The sequence below is a fragment of the Condylura cristata genome, unplaced genomic scaffold (genome assembly GCF_000260355.1).
Source record: "Condylura cristata isolate star-nosed mole 26May11 unplaced genomic scaffold, ConCri1.0 scaffold00017, whole genome shotgun sequence".
Taxonomy (NCBI): domain Eukaryota; kingdom Metazoa; phylum Chordata; class Mammalia; order Eulipotyphla; family Talpidae; genus Condylura; species Condylura cristata.
The window spans coordinates 5,008,285-5,032,009 of record NW_004567118.1 but is presented as its reverse complement, the minus strand read 5'-3'; the positions used below and the strand labels follow the sequence as shown (position 1 = coordinate 5,032,009).

General features: G+C 46.8%; 1 protein-coding gene across 4 annotated transcripts in view; it reads left to right on the top strand.

Annotated features, from left to right (window-relative positions):
• Positions 1-20,532, top strand: part of CDK12 (cyclin-dependent kinase 12) — a 67,509-nt gene extending 46,977 nt beyond the window's left edge. The window contains exons 14-18 of one of the 4 annotated variants that reach the window (XM_012726355.1): positions 594-1,011; positions 12,261-12,371; positions 12,861-13,007; positions 16,463-16,561; positions 18,302-20,532. In XM_012726355.1, the coding sequence (XP_012581809.1) occupies positions 594-1,011; positions 12,261-12,371; positions 12,861-12,912 (581 nt within the window). In that variant the 3' untranslated portion in view covers positions 12,913-13,007; positions 16,463-16,561; positions 18,302-20,532. Of the gene's footprint in view, positions 1-593; positions 4,601-12,260; positions 12,372-12,860; positions 13,008-16,462; positions 16,562-18,301 lie in introns of those variants that run through there. The other 3 variants (XM_012726354.1, XM_004684253.2, XM_004684252.1) reach the window with 3 other exon arrangements.
• The last annotated feature ends 3,193 nt before the right edge of the window (positions 20,533-23,725 follow it).

Here is a 23,725-nt window from a genome sequence, read left to right as displayed (position 1 = left end):
ATATATATGTATGATGGTAATGAAAGGTTTTTACTTTATTTCATCTCTCCTGTATATTCTTTTAAGTTCTATTTCAGGTGTTAACCTTATATCATCAAACATTCTGTAAAATGTGTTAGCTCATGGAAGGTTTCCTATTGTACAGCAAGATTATGTTCTAGAAATGTGACCACAGCATGTATATTGTTTCCTCTCATCTTCCTTCCTTTCACTTTATTTTCATTAATGTTTTCATTAATGTTTTGATCCAACAGCAAAAAGGGGTGGGGAAATTGCCAACAGCCTATATTTTAGAATAGTTCTTTAAGGAAGGAAAAATCTCAGACAAAATCAAGACAATTATTTGAAACATATGATCATTTTACACCAGCTGTTAGATCTAGAATGCAATTGTTTCACTTTAATCACTTGCTTTTATTTATAAATTGCAATTTCCTGATCCCAAGATTTTATTCTTTATATATATCTAATAGTATGGTTATTTGTATTGATATTTGTTTATGTTGGGCAGTGTGTGTGTGTGTGTGTGTGTTTGTGTTTATAATCACATGTGATTTTTAAGATGGTGTTTAAAAGAAGTAACCCTTCCACAGCATGTCCTCCTCACATTCTTCCACCAGAGAAGAGGCCCCCTGAACCCCCTGGACCTCCACCGCCGCCACCTCCACCCCCTCTGATTGAAGGCGATCTTTCCAGCGCCCCCCAGGAGTTGAACCCAGCCGTGACAGCCGCCTTGCTGCAACTTTTATCCCAGCCTGAAGCAGAGCCTCCTGGCCACCTGCCACATGAGCACCAGGCCTTGAGACCAATGGAATACTCCACCCGACCCCATCCCAACAGGACTTACGGAAACACTGATGGGCCTGAAACAGGGTTCAGTGCCACTGACACTGATGAACGAAACTCTGGTCCAGCCTTGACAGAATCCTTGGCTCAGACCCTGGTGAAGAACAGGACCATCTCAGGCTCTGTGAGCCACCTTGGGGAGTCCAGCAGTTACCAGGGCACAGGGTCAGTGCAGTTCCCAGGGGACCAGGATCTCCGTTTTGCCAGGGTTCCCTTAGCATTACACTCAGTGGTTGGGCAGCCATTCCTGAAGGCTGAGGGAAGCAGCAATTCAGTGGTACATACAGAGAACAAATTGCAAAACTATGGGGAACTGGGGCCAGGAACCACTGGGTCCAGCACCTCAGGAGCAGGCCTTAATTGGGGGGCCCCAGCTCAATCTTCTGCTTTTGGAAAACTCTATCGGGGACCTACAAGAGTCCCACCAAGAGGGGGAAGAGGGAGAGGAGTTCCTTACTAACCCAGAGACTGATTTCAGTTTCCTTCCCTATCCATCCTTTCCATCCAGTCTGAACCTTTAATGAAATCATTTATGAGAGTGAGGTAATCATCTGCATTTGGCTACTACAAAGCTGTCCATTGTATTCCTTGCTCACTTGCTACTAGCAGGTGACTTATAATGATGTTGGCACCAGTTCCCCCAGATGGGCTATAGCCAGAACATTTACTTCAACTCTACCAAGTAGATACAAGTAGAGAATATGGAGAGGGTCATTAAATTGAAAAGTAAATATTTTGTTAGTTCATTGCCTGCACTTCATGAGCAGAAGAAAAAGAAGAGTTTCAGTTTTGAGATGGCTCAGGAGAGGCTCTCTTTAAGTTTTAAAAGTTTTTTATGGTTTCTTTTATTTTATTTTCTTTAAAGAAAATAGTGTTCACAAAATTTGAGCTGATCTTAGGCCTTTGCTATAAGGGAAACAGTGACCTGGCTGATTTAAATAAATGTTTCCTTTCTCTCCACCATCTTTACATCTTTGCTTTCAAGTGAACTCTTGTTTTTGCTTTTGTTTTTAACCCACATTGAGCATCTTGAATATACCTTTTTTCCAAATAAATTACTTATTCTCAGAGTTTGTTCCACTTTTACAAAAGACATGCCCTGTCTTCCTGCGCATGAAGCAGGTTATAGAAAGTGACATTCCTGGGCAAGTAGGTAGGTTAACCTTAGCGCTTCCCATTTTTAACCTCATTTCTATAGTTTCTCTCTCTGTTTCCCTCTCCCCTTCTTCCCTTTCTCACCTTTCCTTCCCTTTTTCCCTCCCTCACTTCCCTATCTTGCTCTCTGAGGCATTTATTTGGGAAAAAATTATTCTTCGAGATGCCCAAGAACCTGGGATAATTCCTTACTTTTTTGAAATAAAGGAAAGGATCAGACTGTTATAGTATTCTCTGTAACTCTTCAATTCTAAAATGATTTTTGGTTTTTTTAAAACCATGTTCTCATGGTGAAGTTAATTTATAAATGCAGACAACGTAGGACATTGTTGCTGAGCTGGGGTTAGAGATGATGCCTCCATACCTAGAGGGCTAGTAAGAGTGGTTAGCATATTGTTTACACATATATTTTTATGTCAAAACTTTGAAACAGAGCATTGTAATATTGTCAAAGAGAAAAATAACATCTTGAAAATACATGGAAATGTGACTTAGTTTAGGGTGGATATTTTTCTGAAGATATATCAATACCTGAGACCTTTTTTAAAAAATAATTTTAAAACAATAAGTACAGTATTGACATATACACATCTCAGCATGTATCTCCTGCCAACTCTTTTAGGGATTTTCCTCCAGAGAGTTTTGGTTTTGGTAAAAGGGGTTAACTTATGATTTCATGGCAAGAACCTTGCCTTATGATGAACAGGAAATGGAAAAGGGAAAGGCTTTCTGGGAGGTATAACTTGGGGAGGTTTCTCATCTGGCTTCCATTTCTGTGTGAGTACCAGCATATAGGTAGAGTGTTTTAAAAAATACACATTCATATAAATTATCTTCACAAACTTAGATCTTTGTGAAATGTAGGTTTAGCCCCCTTTTACAAAAAAAAAAAGGCAAGCATGCTTCAGCATTTTGGAGAATAATTTTCAGAATTCAAGTGAAGTTTCGTGTTTCAATGCCAAGTTCTTATATTAAAAAATAAAAACTATTGTAAGAGAAAGGTGCACTAATAAAAAAAAACTTTAAAAAAATGAAAGAAGAACCCTCTTCTGATACTTACATGAAGACTATTTCCCCTATTACTGAAATAGGTAGACATCGGTGTGTGTATTTCTTTATTTTCTGGTTTTTGATCTGACCTTGCCCTTAAGGTCAAACACTGATTAGAAAGAGAAACTTCTAGCCATTTTGGCATTGATGGCTTTTTATACCAGTGTGTCCAATTATATTTGTTAGACTCACTGATTCAATAGTTGGTACATTTCATTAAAGTTTATCTGAACCTTTTGTCTGTTGACTTCTTAGTCCTCAGACATGGCCTTTGTATTTTAGAACATTTGAATTTGAGGTGTTGGGCCCCATTCACCCGTTTTTGATTAAAGAATTTAAGCCTGGGATACTTTTAAAAGTATCCAGTGAAAAAAATTGGTTTCCCATTAAATATGAATAAAATTCTATATATATTTTAATTGTATTTTGGCTATCAACAATCATCAATAATGTTTTTTCCTTCCTACCCCTTATTTTTAATTATGCCAAATACTCTAACATGCTTAAGTCTCTATTCCCCCATCCCTACTAGGGAAGAGGGTTGAGTGTATGTGTGTATGTGTATGTGTGATCCCATCTCATTCCTACCCCCCATTTTGGGACTCTAACCTTTAAAATGAAAAAAAAAAAAAAAAGTTTGGTAATTTTGACTTTCTAAAGCAGAGGAAACAAGAAACTCACTTAAATATCCTGGAATCTTTGTGGAGGAAGAAAAGGTATTTGTTAATTTTTCAGCTGTGTTATCTATGAACGTGATGGAAGTAAAGGTTTGGCAGAATTTCAACTTAACTGTTAGAAAGTTACAAGCCCAAATATATTCAAAAGTGGTTTTGGTTTTGTTTGGTTTTAATTCTTGTACCATAGGAGATATTAATACTATTAAATACATAATTTTGAACAGATGAGAAAACTGTTCATGAATGAGAGGTAAAACTGGTTTGACAATGACCATTTTTGTGTTTTTCCCAACAAGTTTGCTTGACCCAGTTTCCTTAGTTCTTTTTTCAACTGGCCCTAAAAATGATAAGGATGTGAAGATGATATCAAATCTATGTTTGAAAGCAGGGCAGTTAGCACAAATTTGTAAGTAGGACTTCTGTTAGCTTATGCCATAGACATCACCCAAGCACTTGTGTGTGTGTGTGTGTGTATATATATATATGAGGTATATATATATATACATATATAATATGCATATATAGTTACAGTACTAAAATGGTTACCAGCCGGTTTCGAGAGAGAATGCTGCATCAAAAGTGTCAGTTGCCACCTCATTCTCCCTGATTTAGGTTCTGACACTGTGTTCCTTTCTCTCTCTCATTTTTTGCCCCCCATTGGGTGTATCTTGTCTATGTACAGATATTTTGTAATATATTAAATTTTTTTCTTTCAGTTTATAAAAATGGAAAGTGGAGATTGGAAAATTAAATATTTCCTGTTACTATACCACTTTTGCTCCATTGCATTTACTTCTAAATCTGTACCTTCTAAGTAGATCTAATTATGTATAAAGGACATTTTTTCCTCCACTTTATCTTAGGGTACTTTGTCTCAGAATTGCTGTATGTAGACCAAAAAAAAAAAAAAAAAAGGAGGGGGGTTCTCAGGGTATGAAGAGGTTCTTAAACTTAGACTAGGAACTAGAGAATAAAAAGAGTTGGGGAAAACCGTAAGATGTGATTTTTTTTTTCTTTAAGTAGAAAACGGTTACACAAATAATGATGGTGCCAGGCTTTTAAAGAGTTGAGCTTCATGTACCCCAACTACTCCTGAAAGGAGAGGTAAGTGGGTATGAGCTCAGCTGTTGTCAAGTTGTTAACAGACTATTTAGACCAAAGAATAGAGCCTTCAGGCCCCTCACTTCTATCAGCTCCAAAGTCTTCCCTACCTCAACCTGAAAGTAAAGTTAATTTCCTTTCTCTTTCATGGTTCAGAGTACTAAACTAAATATCCCCTTGTAGTGTGTGCTGTGATATTGCTGGTGATGTAAATATGCAGAGAGCAAACAAAAACTCATCAGAAGACAGAATGGGAGAGGATACATACAGGTAGAAGACAGGGAAACTTGTACATACAAGTTTCAGGAAGTTGTGCGTGGGGTGAGCAGTCAGATTAAGGGACACATAGAAGAAGGGAAATTAGGAAGTTTTATTTTAAAATGTGATAATGATTGTTAGTCTGGATTTTTAAATCTTCAAAGTCTGGGGCTCCCGTGGGCTGTTGCATCTTTACCTAAAAGAATGGAGTGCGCAATACCATTCCAATTTCTGGAATTCTGTGTTCTGATTAGCCTCCAGAGAAAAGGAATTTACTTCAGTCTTTATATTTGGCAATTTCATGGCTAGGAGTGTGAACTTCAACCTGCTAAAGAATGCTGTTTCCACTTAATTGCAGTGACTGTCTTTTCAATGCAGTGCCTAAGGGTTCAGGGCCTAATTAACCTGAACTTCTTTCTCTTTTACATCCCAGGCTGTTCAGTACCTAAATTTCTTAAGCACTACTTTTCCCCTAGACATATATCTTCAATTATATGCCTTAAGGAGTTAAGTGTCTTTGGTGCTGACGTTTCTATTATAAAAGATTGCCCTGTAGCTTGGCTGAACCTTAGGTACTGAGTAACTTCTCTGTTAACAATTTAGTCATCCCGCAGAGCTAGAGGGATATAAGTGGGGCATTTGTCGAGTGAGGGAGTGTTCGGCCATCCCAAGGGAGAGGCAGAAATGCTAAGTCGCCTTAGTTCCTAGGAGGCAAGATGAGTATTCCTGGACCCTGGTCAATTTTACTGTCCAAGTGTGACATTTCTCATATAAAGGAATAGTGAAAAGTAAAAACTCAAATCAGGACAGACTGGGGGAAGTAATGACTCTTGGAATTGCTGATGGTCCTCTTCCACTCCTCACCGTAAGCAGCTGTCTCTCCATCCACTTCTCATATCCTAATTTTCTCTCCCCACTCACTATCCAACTTGTGCTTGAGGCCTACCAGAGGTCTTGATTGCTGGCCCTGTAGGGGAAAGTTATTGTGCTTCATAGTTTTGAAGCATAATGAAAGGTAATTCGGAAGACAAATAGCTATTCCAGGTCCTCAACTAATGGGATAGAAGATAAAGGAGAAAGTGAAGTAGCTATGGTACTACTGCTAAGAAGTATGAAGAGAGCTTTGTATGGTGTGTGGGCTACTAGAGCTTCCTTTACTCGTCTAGGAAAGGCAAGCAGTTAACCTTCATCTCCATCTTCTTCCCTCATATCCTGAGACATTTTTTTACTGATGACATTTCTGAGCTCAGTTGCAGATGGCGTCTGTGGGAAGTAAAGCTTGGTGAGAAGAAGGACCTGCTATCCATGCAAACACAGATGAGGGCTGTTTTGATGCCCTGATGATTAATTTCTTGGGTGCCAAAATGCTTTGGCCACTGAATAGCTCACATATCTCTATCTTAAAAGTTACTAGTCCAAGATTGAGAGAAACATGTAAATTTGAGGTCAATTTATAATGCTCCCTGGAGTGGATAGTTACTAAGAATTATCAATATACAGCCCCCTGGAATAAGAGGGTATGCCAAGAAGTAAATTCACATAGACATAGATAGGTTCTCTGGGACCTGGAAGTTGATATTTTGGAGTTTTGTTGTATCTTGGTTGTTAAATGAAGATAGTTCTAATAGTTCTAAAGGAATGAATGCTCTTTTGTCTAAGCTAGCCAATCTGGGGTGTGGGAGCCACTATGGAAGCACTTAAAGACTACAGTGTCGCAGTCTGCTAAGGGAAGAGCAAAGCCGGCTTCTTGGAGTGTGTCTTTATCTTAAGTAGCCAATGGCATGGACTCTGTCAGGTAGGAGAGCCTTCTTCCTCCTGAATCCAGAGAACTGTAACACTGTGTAATGAGAGACACCCTTGATCAGGGTCAGCTTGTGGAGTGACAACCTTCTCCACCAAGGCTAATGCAACCTTGAATGCTTTTGACCCCGGAAAAAGACTGAATTCAAAGACTTAGGAGCCTCAACCTTTTTATAAATTTGGGAACTTCTGGGTTTGACTTGGTACAAATATTACAAATATTTGCGATTTCTGTTAGGGGACTAAAAGTCTCATAATGAAACAACAGGAAGAGGTGGAGAGAAGGAAGAATTGTGTAGTCTCATAGCTGGGCTGCAGATACTTAGTCTAGTTGCTTATAAAGGAGAGATAGGGAAGGAAATAGGGCTGGGCTAGTGAAAGTTGAGAAATAATTAAAAGTTTCATGACTGAGTTCAGGGAGGTCCCATAGAATACCACTGTAAATTTCCCCTTCATGACAATAGTATTACCCTTTGCTTGGAGGATGGGCCTAGAACCCTTATCTGAGGAATGCTGGGAAGACATTTTACTTGAGAAAATAGATTTTAAAGAGGGGCAGCTTAGCACTGCCATCGCAGTTTTAAAAAACTACCCAGGAACGAAGGGGGGAGTGATAGCTATGTATCGTGTTAAAAAGTTTGCATTTTTGGAGTTTTAAAACTCTTGCAACTTGGAAGCTGTACTATACCTTTCTCCTTTGTTTTATATCCAAGCAAAGGTAGTTCTAGAAGAGCGAACAAATCGGCTCATATAAATTAAAGTTACGGAAAAAGCAACTGCAAAAGAACATTAACTTGTCTAAACCAGGACCTCCTTCAGCCAGAAAGGTCAAAAAGCAATATTGAGAAGGGCAAGAGAAGAGAAGGAACACAGTTGGAACCTGCATGGTGTCAGGAACAGTGCTAAGCACGTTGCTTTTATTATCTTAATTCTTAAGCACCTGCTGCTCTGGGAGGAAAGACTAAAAGCAAATCCCTCTTATTATCCTGACCAGTAGGTAGGAGACAAAGGACAGCGGAGATAATTTTTTCCTGTCTAAGGGAAGTGAAGAGTCAGCTTTTGACGGAGAAACTCTTAAGTACTGAATTCTTGAAAGAGACATGTGAACAACTATTCCAAGAGACCCTCTAGTTGGGTAGGCTAGAGGCAGGACTGGTAGACAACAAGATCACTGTTGGCTCTGAGATTGATTTTTATTCTAGTAAATCAGGTCATGACCTGAAAATATGGGATTAATCTTAGAAATGAACGAAATGGGGCTGCTTATACTAAAGAGCCTGCAAAAAAACGTGTTTCTTTACTATGAATGAAGGAGATAAATTCATTGGCTAACCAGTCTTGTTTGGGGGGGGTTTGTGTTGGTTTTGTAAAACTTTGAATTCATGAAATAATTTGTATTTTGGAAAGACCCAGTGCCAAGTCAATGTTAGTAGGGGCAATGGAAGTAATAACACTGATTCCTTATAGATCTTTGCTGTGATATCCTAAGAATTATACCATGAGGCAGCTTCACTGGGGAGCGGTAATAATGCCAGAGTCATGTCCCCAGTACAGGGCAACTTTTGGGGGAGAAAAGGGGAGGCCCCCACCTTCAGGAAGTTTCTGGAACTAGTTTGAGGGGAAGATTATTCCTGGGTGGGAAAGGGGGAATTAGTATTTGCCAGCATGTTTATGTAGGTTATAAAATAAAACAGCACCCTAGTACTTAGGGAACTAAAGCAAAGCAATAAGGAAAAGTGGAACATGCCAGAGGAGATTCCTTGAAGGTAATGAAGACAGGGACATAGAAGAGAGGAAGGTGATGGCCAAAGAGAAGAAGGGAAGAAGTTTTGCATTTGTTTTGTACAGAGGGCAATGGGTGTCCAGGGTGGCTAGTGAAAGATTGCTAAGAAATGAAGTCAGAGGAGCAACCTTGTTGGACTGAATGAGGAATCTGAATTTGATTTGGTCAGCAATAATGGAGCAGAGCATGAGTGCGATGTGGAGGACTTGGACAGCTGTCCTGGGTCAAGGAAGCAGGAAGGCTTTCTAAGGCGATCTGGGCCAGATGGGAGACGCTCAGATAAGGGACGAGAGTAGATAAGGGGAATGAAAGAAGGAAGGCAGTAGGCCCCTAGAAACTAGCAAAACTTGGTGATGGTGTTCATGTGAGAGGAGGGATCAAGCTGAGATGTTGACTCTGGAGGGAAGAGGGTGCTGCTTTGTGTTTTTGACAAGCAGGAAGCATTTACCAGGTGTCAAGGCTCAGCATGGCAGAGGCCAGCAGGAGGCACTGTCTGGGAAATAGTGCAACCTGTGCCCCAGACACTCACCTGCACTCTGCTCTTCCAGGTTTGAGGGCAGCTGAAGAGTTGCTGGGGTATGCCCTGAGGCTTCAAGAATGCTCCCCCCACTCCAGATCTGGGAAAGAAAACATGATTTTTTGCCAGTTTCTTCCCCTTTAAAGCTTTGAAAACAGGAGATGACTAGCCCGTGGCAGCATGTGCCTGTGGATGCACAATTCTCTGGCTTGATTCTTGGAAGGCCTTTTTCTGTCCCTCCCTGGGGGTCATTTGTATCTCTGGTTCCTGCTCCCAGAGCCATAAAGTGGGAGCCCCCATTTATTAATTGGGTTGGGACTGAGGAGGGGGTCGGCAGGGGACTCTTTAGTGTGGCAGGCAGGGGTCTTCCCGAATGAGCCCATTAGCCAGCCCCAATGGCAGCTGAAACGGGGCCGCAGCCAACTCCTCTCCGTTTCAAAAACCCTCCATCGCCTGCAGCAGATCAGAACAAGGCCTGCGGGAGCCCTTAGCTTCTGATTGCAGCTGTGAGGAAGGACAAAACAATTTATAGGAAGCCAAGTAGCTCCTGTCTCACTGCCTCTTCCTTTCTGACTTTGGGGATGCTGGAGACAGGGATGTGCTGTCTCCTCTCACGTAGCTACTCACAAGGCACGTATAGGCCTCGAGTAGGAGAGATCAGGAGTGAGTTTATGTGCATTGATTGGGCATTTATGTTGAGACTCTGGATGTATTTGCACGTGTCCTTGCTTGCTTCTTCCAGCACAGTTGTATTGGATAAGCAGCCACTACTTAGTTGCCACTCCCCAGGGTAGAGCCAAGTGTGTGCTCAGACTCCCAAACAGTCTGAAGTATGTGTTGGGGGGTGGGGGTGGGGTGGGTCAAACTGAGCATGCTGTCTGCCTCAGACCTGCTTCATCTCCTACCTGCTTTATCAAGATTCAGGGTTGGAGTTAGATCTTTCTTCTCAATTGAAGGGGTTTGACTTTTAAAGGAAGGCCTTCTACTGGGCTGACTTGTTTGTCCCTTTAGTTGAACCAGAGAAAAGCAGGCCTCTGGGGAGCTTCTTTCTGTGGTGACCCAGAGAGAATGTGTGAAGGGCAGGAAGTGTCACTTCCTGATGGAGGACACTTGTATCTTCTCCCTTCTAGAATCATAGATGGTCACTGCTAAAAAAAAGCAGCCCTAGAGGTGCCCTAATGCCACCTCTCAGTTCACCCAGCAGGAAACTGGGCTTTGCGAAGGGAAGTGCTTTGCTCCAAGTCTCACTGAGTTGGTCAGTGGCAGTTGACCCAGACTAGAAGCTGAGAGGTCAGACTCTTCACCTCCAAGAATACAGAGTCCTTAACTCCTGAGGGCCCTGAGCTTCCCTTTAAGAAATGAAGGTGAAATTTAGAGGAGGGTGGGACACTTTGAGGGGGGGAATAAACAGTAGAGGAATTTAAAGCAGTTGAGGGATTTGAAAAACTGAAAGGCTTTTTGTATTTTTACCTCGAAGACTAATCTTACAATGACCCACAAAATATACCAGTGTAATTTTTTAAAGATGTATTTATTTATGCATATAGAACTGGGGTACAGGCCAGAGGTGCAGGGCCAGTGACAGGCTTCACCAAAGACAGAGTGGGGAGCAGAACAGGCAGATCCATGAAGTACACTGCAGAGGGGAGCAGTGGGCAGGTCAGGAGAGGTCTGCCGCGCCATGTGGGTCACTGCGGGGCAGGCAGGGGTCGAACTCATGCTGAAGTGGCGTTAGCTTTTTAGTGCTGTGCTTTAACTCTCTGCGCCACCAGGGAGGATCCTACCAGTGTAATTTTTATTAGAGCCAAAGAGTTGTGGTTCAGTGGGAGCCAGTGGTCAAAATTACCCCAAAACTCAAGGAGCACTTGGACCCCATCTTTGGGTTTTGGAGCACAAGGAAAAATCTCAATTCAGGCTCCTCTGCATGACAGTGTGGCTATATTGAAAAGTAAAATCAGAAGGAAGGAAGGATATATTTCTTATCTTGGGGGGAGTCTGAATGAGAAGGGATTACAGAGTTCTGAAAAGATACTCTTGATACTACAGGAACATGGTAGTGATGGAGGGGGGCTTTGTTCCTCTTCCTTTTTTTTTTTTTTTTTAAGTTTTAAGTTGCTGGTTTTCTTCTGTGCTGAGGCAGAAGGAAGGTGGTGTGGTACTTGTAGTATTAAATGGTACACCCAGTGGGCTGACCTGAATGGCTGGTGGTGTAGAATCCCTCACTCTGGTGCTCAAACCCTTCCCCTTCTCTGACACACCTCCCTCCCACCCCATGTATCTGTTGTTCCTTCCAGTGCTTGCTTCCTGAGCATGTGAGCCTGAGAGCCAGTGGTGCACACAGAGGCAATGCTGAAGGGTGCCTAGGTTGAAGGCAGAGTCTTGGAGAGAGAAGAGCAGCAGGGGCAGCTTTGAAGAATAGTGATGGGTACATGGCAGTGAGGAAGGGGGTTTGCTGAGCACTGTTTACTGATAAGAAATAGATCCTAGTCCATCCTACACCCTCTTCATCACACCCTCTCCGTCACACCCTGACTGGTAGCATGGGGGTGTAGAGTTGGTCCCCATGTAAATTCATCCCTGTGTGTGCTAGACCTACTGCCCAGATTGCAAGCCTGCTGTCCTGACATCTATGTGTCATCATTTACGGCTTTTTTTTTTTGCCTCTGATTCCTTCTTGAAGAGGCCATTTTATACAAGAGACCCTCGGTTACAAGCTGGAGACCTGATCTAGAGCTCAGTCACCTTCCTAACCTTGAACCTTCTCTCTTTACAAGTGTGTGTTTCATAACCTTCATTTCTGTTGAATGCCTGATTTCCCTCTTAAGTATAGGAACCTTAGTTTTTTCCTTTGTCAGCCTGGAGGCCATTCCTCCACAGTAGGAACCTTAGAATTACGTCTCCCTCTGGAAGCATACTTTAGTTTCATTTGAATCCTTCTTGAGTTCAGGGTTGAGAGAAGTGGAAAAGCAGTGACCATCCCTGTTACCAGCTGGGACCGTGCTCCTTGGGCAGAGAGTCTCCTCGGTGTCTGAGCTCTTGTCTCCTGTCTAATGTAACCTGTCTTCCTTTACAGGTGGCAGCAGCAGAAGGAGGGATGGCCCCTGAGGAATTGGGTGATGTCCATCAGTCACCTGGCATCTGGAGTCCTGGCACAGTCAGTCTCTTTCACAGACTCTAAAGCCAGGTAGGGACCTAAGGCCAATTAGAAGCTGTTGGCCTGCTTTTTGTAAAGAGGTTTATTCTTTCTTTCTCATGGCCCCTCTCCTCCTCCCCCATCCCCCCAAAAAACACATCCAGAATCTCAGGAAAGTTTGTTATACCCAGAGATCTCCAGAGGAGTTTCCATAGCTTTTTCATCTATCCCTATTACAGTGTCCTGATGAACAGTTTCTGCCTCCTGGCTCGAGTGGGTAAACCCTTCTATTGGCACCAGTAGTCATTCCATTCCCGGTCCCCCCTCTCCATCCACCCTGCTGCTGGACGGTCCTCCGTGATGGGTGCTGATGTTGGTCACTCTCAGCCTTTCCTCTGCAACGCCTGCCCTGCTCACCTAGCTCCTCACACACAGCTCTGCCTCCTCCTCCTTCCCCAGTAAGCTATTCTCTTCCTTCTTCAGAGTCAGGATGGGACAAAGCCACCCCCTCATACTACCTGTCATCCACTTCCTCTCCAGGTTTGATGGGAGACCCCACCTGTCTAAACACTGTGAGAGGCCCCAGAAGTAGAGGCCTGTGGTCCTGCTTCTCTCCATCCTCGATGCCCAGAACTGGACAGGTCACCAGTCTCCAGTGCCCATCCCATCCTTCCTGCTGCCAGACAGGTATGCTTCTCTCCCTACCCACCAGCTCAGGGAGGGTCGTTTCTTCTTAGGAGTAATTCTCTTTGTTGTTAAATATCTCCAACAAGGGAAGGCCTTGGTGACTTATCTCCTGCATTGGTTACTTCTCATCTCTAGAGAGATCTCCATCCCTTTTCCTGTAATTCAGAACAAGGTCTCATTTTTTAGTGGGTGTGGGAAGAGGAGATGAGTAAATGGATGGCATCTGACTCTGGAGGGAGGTTCTAGTGACAGGCTGTCGTCCTCTGGGGTCTGGAGGTCTGAGGTTCCAGATGTACATTCTTCGGTGCCAGAGTATCCTTACAGACCTGGATCTTTTGAGGCAAAGGCATTTTATCTGGTGACCATTCACCAGGACAAGGATCTCAGCTCTGAGAATCTGTTCCTATTCACTCCTGGACATGCCCAGGGAGTGGAGAATGCATTGCTGCAGGGCGAAACCCACTTCTAGGTGACCCCTGCTCACGCTCAGGTGGCAGCTTGTCTGGTACCAGTGTAGGCTCGGCAGGGAACCAGCGCTCCCCTGCCTCCTGGGCATTAGAATATCATCAGCTTACCCTTCTGACTTTAGGCCCACTCTCTCAGTAGTGCCTCTCTCAGCCCTGCAGTCCAGGCAGGCCCAAATATGTGAAATATGTGAAGGCTCTAAGCTAGATGCCCCCTCCCCTGGTGGGCACAAACCTTGAGTTGGAGGTGGAAGGATAAGGTAGGTATTAGAAAGCAGGAAATGTCTCCAAAAGTAGTGGGTGTGAGCATGCGTGAGGTACCTGATGACACAGAGCATTTATAACCCTGCCACCTCTCAGCACCACATGACCTTTCAGTGCCACATGACCTCTCAGCACCGCTCCTGCCTAATGTGTTGGGCCACAGGGTAGCTGCAGTCTTGGTGCTTGCCACACGAGGGCGCTGCTGACCAATTAAAACTCCGGTCTCTTAAAAGGACAGTTTGGGCAAGAGCGAGAGGGGGACACACTGTTCCCCAGACAGGAATTAGAAACCCCACACACACATTCTCCAGAGATTCTGAGAATCGGGACCCATAAACCATAAGGGTAATTAGTGCCACCTGTTCTTACTAATGACCTGAGACCCTGAACACAGCCCTCCTAACTGGACCTTTCAGTGAGTGCCCAGCTGAAGGGAGAAACCCCAACTCTCCCTCAGCCTCAGCTCGCCATCCCACAGCCCCCTTGCCTCAAAAGCAGTCACTTTCCAATCCAGGGGATATATTTATCTGGAGTTTTCAGAGAAAAAAATCTTAACAATTGTTGCAAGAGAAGTGTTTTTGCCAGTGAGTATTGGGGAGAAGACTGAGAAAACCCAGAGAATGGGAAAGCTTAGCCTTGGAGACCCCATCACTTCCCCCAGCACAGATCTGTGAAGCTCAAGAAAGGCTAGTCATCATACACAGCCCAAGTATCTAGAGGACACCCCAGGACTGAGTCAAAAAAGGTACCAGAAAGCAGCATGGGGATGGGAGGTTCTGACCATGAGTCTCCCGTCCTCACTGACCTCACCCTGGGTAATGGCTCCGCCAGGGATGCCAAGTGGCCTGGCGTCCTTCTGGGGGTGAAGACCCCGCAGTTGAGCCTCAGCCTCCATGAGGCTAGGGAGTAACAGAGGTTCTCCTCCTCCCCCCTACCCCCATGCCTGCAGGCCCCTCCCCAGGAGGACAGCTTGATTAAACAGTCGGTGCTGCTGGAATTACTGCACAGCTGGCGCTCCCCCCAGCACCCCGAGCAGAGCAGCAGCGCAGATTAAAATCTCCAATTAGCGTTAAAGTGAAGTGAGGAGGTACTGAGGCTGCCAGGGAGGCCAGGCGGGGGCCCTGGGTCGCCAACCCACCCCCCGTTCTGGCTAGATTGTGAGTGCCTCCCTGAGTTACCCCTTCTTTCCTAGTTCTCCTTCCAGCAGCTCTTGGTACTCATGAGTACTCATTGCTTGGGTGGGGCATGGGGGGCAGGCATCTTACCTGGTGAAATGCTGGGGACACGTAAGCGTGGAGGCACATGAGGGTGACCAGTGCGCCTCAGGGGCGCCCTGTTCACAGCCTGCCAGAAGCCAGGTAGAGGGGCTTCACAGTGTTCCTGCTGCTTTTTGCCTCACAAAGGGCAAACAGGATAGATAATCTCTAGACTTTCTTACCTGTAGGGTTCTGGGGGTGTGGTGGTGCCCCACCACTGTCCATCCTTGTATATTTTACCCTGTCTGACCCACCTGCTCCCACCCAAATTATGTTTCCTTTCTCCCTCCCTTCCCCTGTTCTTTTCTCAGCTTTCCTGTGGGCAGGGGTAGGCACCGCCAGGCTTGGGGGCATCACCATGCCCTGCCACCTGGGTTCCAGCTGGCTCCTCATTATCTTCTTTGCAGTTTGGGGAAGAGGAGGGATATGCCAAGAATGGGGGCCTCAGACTCCCAACCCCTGAACATAGCCCTCTTCTAAGGCCCCCTTCTCCCCCATTTACACTTCCGCCCTTCACCACCAAGCCCAGGAGAAGTGCAGCACAGCTAGCCATGCCCTTTGACTCCCTCTGCCCCTTTAAGGGAAATGGAGGTAGGTACCCAGCTGACTGAGTCTACTCACACCTCCAGAAATTAGACACCAGGGCACAGTGCCACCCTCCTAGGCTGGCACATGCTACCCTGGCAGAGGTTCAAGTAGGCCCCCACCCCTGCGCCATACCCCCACCCCATGTCTTCCTCTTCTCTCTCCCTCTTTCTTCCTCTCTCTCTTTTTTTTTTCTCAGCTCAAAGCACAGCTGAGCCTTAAAGGGGGGGTGGGGGGGACCAAGCTGGGGCAGGGGGTGGAGAGCTCCAGTAGCACGTTTTCACCTGCCATTTAATTGGATGTATTTTTAATTAATGGGACCTCGGGGACCAACATGAGACAATCTGATCTCTGAATAGGGACAGGGGAGGGATTGGGTAAGGGAGGAGGATTGGGCCACTGGGTGCGGTTACTGGGAACCCAGGCCCATCAATCACTGGCCACTTTGCGTTCTGGCATGGAAAATAGTGAGGTGAGGAGGAGGGGATGCACTAGGGAGAGGTGCCCGGATTTCCCCCGAACCTCTAGGACCTCCAAAAAGGATGGAACGATACTGGTAACTAAAGTCTGGGGCCCAGACCTTAGGCTGTTTTCCTGCTCCCATGGTTTTGTCCAGTCAGGCTGGTCAGAGTGAGGATGCAGAATTGGGACAGCTGTGAGATTCTTGAGCCAAGAGCTGGGGTAGAACCAGAGACTGGTGAGGCGGGAGAGAAGGGCAGGGTTCAGAGATATTTCTGTACATTCAGACATAAAATAAGAGCCATGGAGATTGCATGCAAAACAGCATGCAAATGAGGCCTGGTGCTGTTTGGGGGATGAATCATAGAACCTCATTCTTGTAAGGAAGAGAACTTGGAACTCATCTTACCGAACCTTCATTTTACAGATGTGGAAATGAAGACCCAGAGAGAGGAACTCATTTGAATCCTGTCCTGGACATATTTTGTGTTCCTGGATTTAGAGAGTCCTGGGAATGCAGGGCAAGGTAGGGAGGGGGGGGAGGTCGGTCAGCAGGTGAGGCATGGAGGGGAAAGCCAAGGGATATTACTCGCTGTTGCCCAACTTCTCACATCTCCGGCCTGAGTCTTGGGGGCACCTCAGGGAAGTCAGGCAGATGCAGGACTGGGGCGTGAGTGGGTGTGTGCTCATACGGCATGCCTCGGAGCTCCATGACCCCCGCCACTCTCTTCCTTTCAAGTAGACAGGTCCCCTCTGAGCCCCACAGTCCCCACACTCCATAGCCAACAAGGTCCACAGGGAAAGAACCACACCAACTGCCCAGGTCCTTATCCAAAAGATAAATACCCCAAGGATTCATCAACACTAAGCTTTTTTTTTTTTTTTTTTTTTGAGAACATGTCACAAATTTCCCTGCCACAATCTAATTCCTGAAGAAAATTGCATCCCAAAGTGGTGAAGAGTGGTCTTAGACCTTTTGTCCCATATCTAAGCCTAGAATGAAGACAGAATTAAAACTCACGGTCCTAAAGGCTCAGCCGGAAGTGCTCTTGTGTGCCCTCCAAGGCCCAGCCCAGCTCCAGCTCCAGCTTGGAGCTGTAGGCAAACTTCACCTGGCTCAGTGTGGTACTGGAGTGCCTGGAGAGAAGGGCAAGTTGTCCCCCCATCCCTGCGCCTGAGGCTCAGACGCTAGGGTAAGGGAGGGATGAATAGGGCTTTCCCAGCAGATTGCCAAAGGTGGCATTTCCTGGAATCTTCCTTCCTCAAAAAATGTCAACATTTTCTTTTTTCTGTGCTTCATGAGGGCAAGGATGGCACTGTGTGGCTAGAAAATGACACTGTCTGAGTCCACGCACCTTTCCCGCTGTCAGAATTGTCCTCTGCTGTACCTCGTTTCCCCATGTTCTACCCCCAAAGCCCTGGGGGAAGAGCCCATTGCCATGCTCTACATTCCCAGCCTTCCCTGTCCTCAGACCCTGGAGTCATCTTGTTGGCTGTCTGGTTCTCTGTCTTCTCTTCTGCCAGCAAGAAGAAAAGGGCCCTCTCGCCTCCTCCCACCTCCCAGATAGTGTGGCAAGAATCCATCTAGTTCCCCACCTGCTTCCAAGGGCCTGCAGGGTGCAGGTTGGGAGAACTGCGCCAGGTTGTTGGGAAGGAAGATTCTCTCGTCTCAGTTGATGAGGGAGAAGCCTGAAACTAGAGAGAAGATGGGGGCATCTGGGAACTCAGGCCTATAGTCCCATCTGCGGGGTGGGCCATTCACATTGAATGTTGTTGGGGCGGTAATTAGATTGTCCTCATATGGAGCTGCTGTTTCTCCTCTGAGACAGAGCAGCAGGGAAAGACATGCATCCAAGAAGGGAGAGGGGTCAGGCTTTCTGTAAGCCCCCCTCACCCCGGTCCACCCCTCTGCCATCTTTAGAGACATACTGGGGTGACTAAAAGGCCCCTGTAGCTTTCCATCTAGATTTTGGATGTTTCTCTGAGAAGTAGGACCTCCCAACTCCCACCAACACTGTCTCTCACTCTTAAGGTTTAGCCAAAGGTGCCATGTGTACAGCCCTGGAGTCGGCTTGGAATCCACGCTGGAGTCCAGAAGAAACTGCAAACAGATTTGAGCAGAGAGAGGGGTAGACGTGAGGTCATGGAGGGCAGAAGTGGCAGCACCCAGAATCCTCTACGCTCAAGGAAGGGGTTGGTGAAAAGCTCAGGGCTGGCCCAGGGTTTGGCTTTTATTCTGATAGGCCCTTTCCTCCTTCTCCCTCAGTGTGTCCCACTGGTTGGTGAGGGGTCTAGATGCCTGAACCTCCTACCTGTACACCTCGAAGGCTGTCGTGCAGATCCCCTCTAACTCCCAAAGCCGCGGAGAAGAGGCAAGAAGGCATCGCAGAGGTGGCACTGACATGCTATCCATCAGCACCCAGGGAGAGAGGCCAGGAGGAGAAACACGGCCAGAGAGGGAGCCAGGAGGAGATGCCTGCTCCTGAAGCAGCCTCCTCGCCCCATCTTCTCCCACGCCCCTCTCACATGCCCACAAGGCGGCATGCTGGGGGGGTGGGGGAGTGTGCCAGCTTTCCTGGCTGGCAATCGCTCTGCTGTGCAGACAGTGGGCTCTCTGCTCCAGCACTGGCACTGGCTGGGGGCTTTTTGCACGCCTTTGCTCTCGCATCTCAGGGCATCTACAGATTCTTCGGCTGAAGGAAGGGGCTGTGGCCCTGCAAGTAGGAAGATGCTGGGCCCTGGGGCCCTTTGGGTACATATCTGCCTGCCTCGGGGTGGGGGAAAGACTGCTGCAGCTCTGCTGAGCTCAAAGTTCTGGTGACTCACAGCAGTGGGGGCGGCTCATGAAAACAACAGAGGGGAAGGAGGTCCAGGCCTGTTAGAACTCTCTTTTGTCCCCCTCCTCCCCTATTCTGAGCTCTGTGGATGAAGGTCTCGCATCTGGATTATAGGACAAGTAGAGGTCCCACCCATGAGATGAGAGGGGAATGGGAGAGGAGAAGGGAGGGAGATTTCCACCAAGAGGCTTCCCGGTGAGGACTGACAGGCGCAGTTCTTGCTCTCAGTGCTTGTTGCCTGCACAGAGGGACCCGTGTGCGGTGGGGCTACTCGCTGCTCCTGGGCCCCTTCCAGAAGAGGGGCTTTCCAAGCAGACACAGTCACTCCTCCCTGCCCTCCCTTGCCTGTCAGAGCTCTGGGGACCCAGATGATTTAGGATGACTTAGAATTTTTTTTTAAACACTGTATAATACCAGAATCCGGAAGGGATACCACCTGGTCTCAGTGCCTTCCTCTTGGAACCAGCCACTGTAGAGCTTCAAAGGCTGATTCCCTTTCCTTTACGGGCCTGGTGGGCACTTAGGTCTTCTCTACCCTTTCCATATTTGAGGGCCTGTCAGCAGAAAAGGGCCCAAAGCTGGGCCAGGAGTAGTGTCCATGCCCCACTACATGCCCAGGGGTCTCCTGCTTTCAGCAGAGGGAAACAGGGACCTTGGAGACCAGTGTTTCCAGAGACACACAGTCATTTATACCCTCTAACCTCAGGGAAGGGGGCGCTACGAGGAGGGCAGTTCAAGAGAGCAGAGGGCAGCCCTGAGGGTGCAGTGGGGCCGGGCCCCAACTGTCTGTGCAGGGTGCCCTGGTTATGTGTTTCATGCAGTTTTTTCACCGTCTTCTCTACTGTCCTTCACTGCCGCCAGGTCTGCTCTCCTGCTGGGGTAAGAGGCGCCCTGCCGGGTGCTCCTGGAGATCCAGAGATGGTTTTGGTTGGAGAAAGGGACAGACCAGCCACTCCTCTGTAGGGACCTGGGACCAGCTCCATTCTGCCAGCTCTCCTGGGACCCCCTAAAAATTCCAGTCGTGAGTGAACCAACATGTGCACCAGGTGGGATGTAGGCAGGTGTGTGGGATGTTCAACCCTGGGAGGAATACAGGACTCACTCCTCAATACCATGTTCTCCTCTCTCGCAGACCTCTTTGACGCCCCCCCCCTTTTTTTCCCACTCCCTTCAGCCAACTGACGACCTCGCCCTCTCCAGTCTGAGAGGACATGCTAAAAAAGAGTTTCCTACAATGTTCTCTCTCTCTCTCTCTCTCTCTCTCTTTCTCTTCTCTCCTCCCAACTCCCAGCCCAGAGTTATATTTGAACCCTTTTTACCAGTGAATACCATCAGGGTCTGAACCTAGAATCCCCAGCCTCTGCCACGCCCTTACTCTGAGACTGACTCATCTACCCCACAAGTACAGCCAAGCCACGCCTATATGTCCACTGGCACCCAAATCCCTGACTTGAGAGAGAGAGAGCAGCCCTGAGGGTACAGTGGGGCCAGACCCAAAATGCGTATATGCCCGTGCATGGGGCACACTGGTTTATTAGTGTTATTTCAGCATTGTGATGCAGAGAGAGTAAGTGTAACAGCTGCTCCTTGCTTGCAGTGTTTATTGTTACCTAGAGACAACCTCCTGGCTTTTTCCCAGCTCCCCCTCCCCCCCCCCAGCCCAGCCCCCTCCCTGCCAACAGTCCTACTCTCCCCACACTGATGGGAAATTTATAGCTTGCCCATACCATGCCTTTAACCCTCTCCTATCCATAGGATAGGTGGGATGAGGAAAACCAAAGTGAGCAGTGGGCATGCTTGGCCCCCCAACAGAATAGAATGTTGTATGGAAGAGAAAGGGAAGACACCTCCCTTCCCCCATTGTGTGTCCAGACCCAGGCCCTATTTTCTCTCTTGGCTCTCATGTTGAAAGAAAAGAGCTCTGGTCCCAGCCTTGGGGTCCTAGCATGTTCCTTTGGAGGTTATCCTCTTCACTGGGTAGCTCGAAGCTGCCCTGCCCCACCCCATTAGACGGCCTGGTCCCGAGCAAGTAGTGTTGGACAGGAGTAAACACAGAATAGAGTGGCAGAACACCCAGCCCTCCTTTCTATAGAGATGTCAGATTGAGACAAAAGGCACTGTGTGAGGGATGCTGACCAGATCTTCATGACCATGTGAGATGTCAGCCATGGAGCTGGCTGCTGAACCTGGTAGAAGAAACCTCAGCGTCACCCCGAGTCCAGCATTAAGGTCCCAAGAGACTCCCTGGCCATCCTCCAAGCTGGTCTCCTTGATCTGACTGGGCTGTTCCCATCTGCTTGTCTCCAGTTTCTCCTGCTCATCTTTTGGTTTGCTGCCTTGGGGGGAGGTCCAACAGGCATCTTAGACAGGGCCTCTACAGAGTAGGGTAAGAGAAGCCCCTCTGTCCCTCTCCTGACCTGGGACCTTTCATGGACGGACACCAGGTCATGTGTTCACCAGCCCACAGGGGACAGAGGAGTGGAAACAGGATTCGACTTTAGCAGGAAAACAGAGGTTAGTTAGGTGGAGAAAACCTTTGAGATATAAGACTGCAGAATGGGCCTACTTCCTTCCGAGCTTTGTCTTCTGTTTGGGATGGGGTCAAGTCTTTCCCTGCCCATGGGACAGAGGAAAAACAATGTTACTTTTCTAGGGTTCCTCCAGTGAGGCCCTCCATGCAGTGTCCATACAGTGCACCCCTCCTCAGTCCTTTGCTTTTTCCAGCTGTGCTGTCTTGGTAAGTCACTTAACAGCACATTGAGTCCTAATTTCCTTGTCTTTGCTTATGCAGATGAACAACCTCTGAAGGTTGTGGAGAGAATTTAGTGAAGTGAGATGTGTGAAGCACCTAGGGCCAGCTGAGGCTCAGCAGGCCCTCGCTCAGCAGGGGGCACTATCACAGAGCCCAGCACTGTCCTGGAGGCCGCAGACTGTGCCGCGTCAGTCTCCATGATTCCCCTGGAATTCCCAGCAAACGTCTTTACGTGTCTATGCTGGGAAGAATGTTCAGGTTTTTTCATGATGTGGAGTAGGGGGTGGCAGTCTGCTGGGAAGGAAGTATTCCTTGATTCAGACTCCCCAAGAAGTCAGTTCCCCCATTCTGAGGCCTCTCGAGCCGGGAGCTCCTTAGACAGCATTCTGCTTGGAAGAACAGCTTCAGCTAGGAGGGAGCTGGGGGATGCAGCCGTGAGGAGCACGCCCCGTACGTGCCAGCCACTTTATGTTCATCAAGTACATTTACCCTCATTTACTCATTTGCTACCCAGAACCGCACAGTAACAAGAACTACCATTTATTGGGTGTCTAATACATGCCAGGCATGGTGCTGGGTATCATTTTTAAATGTTTAAAGTCTGTATTTTGTCACCTAGATAGGCAATGATTTCTAGGGCTCATCCTGTATTTCCAGCTATTTAGCCCTTTGTACTGTTATAAATAATGCCACCATGAACATCCTAAATGAACATTCATGCATTTTCTCATGGGAAGAGCCAAGAAGTAGGGTTATTGGATCGACAGACACAAATAGACCCCCTCCCCCGGTGATGATCGTTTTATTGATGTGCCTAATGAGAATGAGACCTTTCAGTCATCCTCGTTGGAATTCTACAATGGGAGCCCAAGTGCGGTCCCTTCTCCCTTCAATACCCAGAAGAGACATGAATAATCCATCACAGCTTTTGTTTTAAATTGAGGTCATTGTATGTTCTCGCAGAGTTGTGAGATAAATTCAGAAAGGTCTCTTGTACATTTCCCCCACCTTCACCCAATAGTGACATCTTACAAAACGACACCACTCTAGCCCAGCGGAGCGTTGCATCGGCACAACCCACTAGTCTTGTACAGATTTCCCCCTCACTTTTTGTCTGTGTGCACGTGTGTGTACATCAAGTGCCGCGCAATTGTGTCACCTGTGTCTCTCCCACTGAGCAGTCTGCCACCGCAGGCTGTTATCTTTTATAATCACACCTAGCCCCCCTCCCACCCGCTTCACCTCCTGAGCCATCACTAGACTGTCCTCCACTTCTAAAAGTTGTTTCACAAGTGGATTCATATGGAATCTAGAGAAACATAACAAAAGGTTAGGCAAAATCAAACCAGTAATAAACTCTGAACATCTGACCGTATAACTGAGGCCCCCAGAAGGAGGGCGGCGGGGTGCAAGGAGGGAAGGAGGAGGGCTACTGAAGCATGGTGGAGGATTATTGGTGTGCTTGTAGTGGGCAAGGTGTGATGATACACTTTTGTGGAGGTTTGAACCTATAACCCCCAAAGACACAATGATGTAAACCAACTTTACCTCAATAAACATGATTTTTAAAAAAGGGTCAGACAGTCTGTAACTTTTCAGGGCTGGCTTTTTCACTCTGTAATTCCTTGGAGATTATTCCATGTTCTTATAGGTTATGAATGGTTTGGAGATTATTCCATGTTCTTATAGGTTATGAATGGTTTGCTGCTTTTATGTTTTTATGAGGTAGAGAGGTACCACATTTGTTTAGCCATTTATTTACCTGTTAAAAGACACTTTGTCCTCTCACTCTGTATTTACGAGCAATGAATGAAATAGCCCATTTCCCTGGGTTTGCTGACAGTTTTATATTCACAATTATTGGCTTCTTCACCCTTCACACATGGCCCTATTATTTCCATTTTATAGGTGAGAAAAATTGAGGCTCGTGGTAAGTGATTTTCCTGTAATCACATGCTGTTAAGTGGCAGAGAAGCGCCTGGAGTCTTTAAGATAATAGTGCTCTTTCCACCACAGCACATTGCCTCAGACCCGGACTAGGGTTGCTAGTAAGGTGTAGGTGGAACCAGAGTACAAGTGTTGGTGGTGGGAAGAGCAGTCT